This window comes from Arachis ipaensis, chromosome B01, assembly GCF_000816755.2.
Source record: "Arachis ipaensis cultivar K30076 chromosome B01, Araip1.1, whole genome shotgun sequence".
In the NCBI taxonomy this organism is placed as follows: domain Eukaryota; kingdom Viridiplantae; phylum Streptophyta; class Magnoliopsida; order Fabales; family Fabaceae; genus Arachis; species Arachis ipaensis.
This window is the reverse complement of record NC_029785.2, coordinates 18,458,920-18,460,242: the sequence shown is the minus strand read 5'-3', so window position 1 is coordinate 18,460,242 and position 1,323 is coordinate 18,458,920. Positions and strand designations below refer to the sequence as shown.

Here is a 1,323-nt window from a genome sequence, read left to right as displayed (position 1 = left end):
TTCAGTCATAGCACAAAATTAGGAAGAAAACTTAAAAACATGCAATTTGCATGAATAAGTGTGAGAATAGTTGACAAAACCCACTCAATTCAGTCTAAAATATATCATAAAATAGTGGTTTATCAAGTTGCCACAAAAAACACTAGTCGGGGAAGACTGAAGAGCACCCAAGTTTTTGAGAAGTCAATGAATCAAGACAATCTCAACAGTGGTGTCAGCGAGAGCACAGTATTCAATTTCTATGCTTGAACGAGCAGTGAACATTTGCTTCTTGGCTCACCTGGAAATGAGAGAGTTGCCAAGAAACAAACAATAACCAGTAGTAGAACGACGATCAGTGGAATCACCAGCCCAATAAGCATCTGAGTGCGCTTGAAGGGATAAAGATGAATGGGCAGAAAAATGAAGTCCATGAAACAGAGTGCCTTTGATATAGCGAAGAATGCAAAGAACGGCCGCATAGTGAGTATTATGAGGAGTTGACAAGAACTGGCTAAGAACATGAACTAGATAGACGATGTCTGGGCATGTGATAGTCAAGTAGACGAGACCTCCAACTAACTATCAATTAAGACTAGGATTATCCAAAACAGTGTCATCCATAGGGGTAAAGCAAAGTTAGGCTCAAGGGGAGTAGACTCAGTGCGACTATCTATAATCTCCACGCGAGCAAGAAGATCTGAAGCATGCTTAGCTTGAGAGAGATAGATACTGTCATCTGTGGATATGACCTCGAGACTAAGAAAATAACTGAGAGAACCAAGATCTTTCATCTCAGAAGTATGGTGAAGGGAGGCTTTAAGATTAGAGATACCATCAACATTATCTCCCATAATGATCATGTCATCAACATACAGAAGTAGAAGAATAACTCCACGGTCACTTTCACGAATAAAGAGAGCATTCTCATGAGGGCTTCAAGTGAAACCGAGATTGCATATAATGGTGCTGAACTTGTCAAACCATTCATGAGCTTGCTTAAGACCACAAAAAGTGCCTTGCGAAGGAGACAGACTTTACTAGAAGGACAAGGATAACCCGAAGACGATTTCATATAGGCCTTTTTATTCAAATCCCCATTAAGAAATGCAATCTTCATAATCTGATTGAGAGACCATTTTTTGACCGTAGCAATGGCAAGGAGAGCTCGAATAGATGTGAGACGAGCAACATGAGCAAAAGTCTCGTCATAATCAATACCATACACTTGTGTACAATCTTGAGCAACCAATCCTGCCTTATAACAGTCAATAGAACCATCAAAGCGAGTCTTGATTTTATATACCCATCTACTACCCATAACTTCCTGATCAGAAGGAGGAT

The 1,323-nt window shown here is 40.0% G+C and overlaps 1 protein-coding gene across 1 annotated transcript; it reads right to left on the bottom strand.

Moving 5' to 3' along the window:
- On the bottom strand, nucleotides 277-833 carry LOC107647677 (uncharacterized mitochondrial protein AtMg00810-like). The gene is made up of 2 exons (XM_016351737.1): nucleotides 592-833; nucleotides 277-493 (listed from the first exon to the last, which is right to left on the bottom strand). The coding sequence occupies exons 1-2, from the start codon at nucleotides 831-833 to the stop codon at nucleotides 277-279; spliced, it is 459 nt and encodes a 152-aa protein (XP_016207223.1).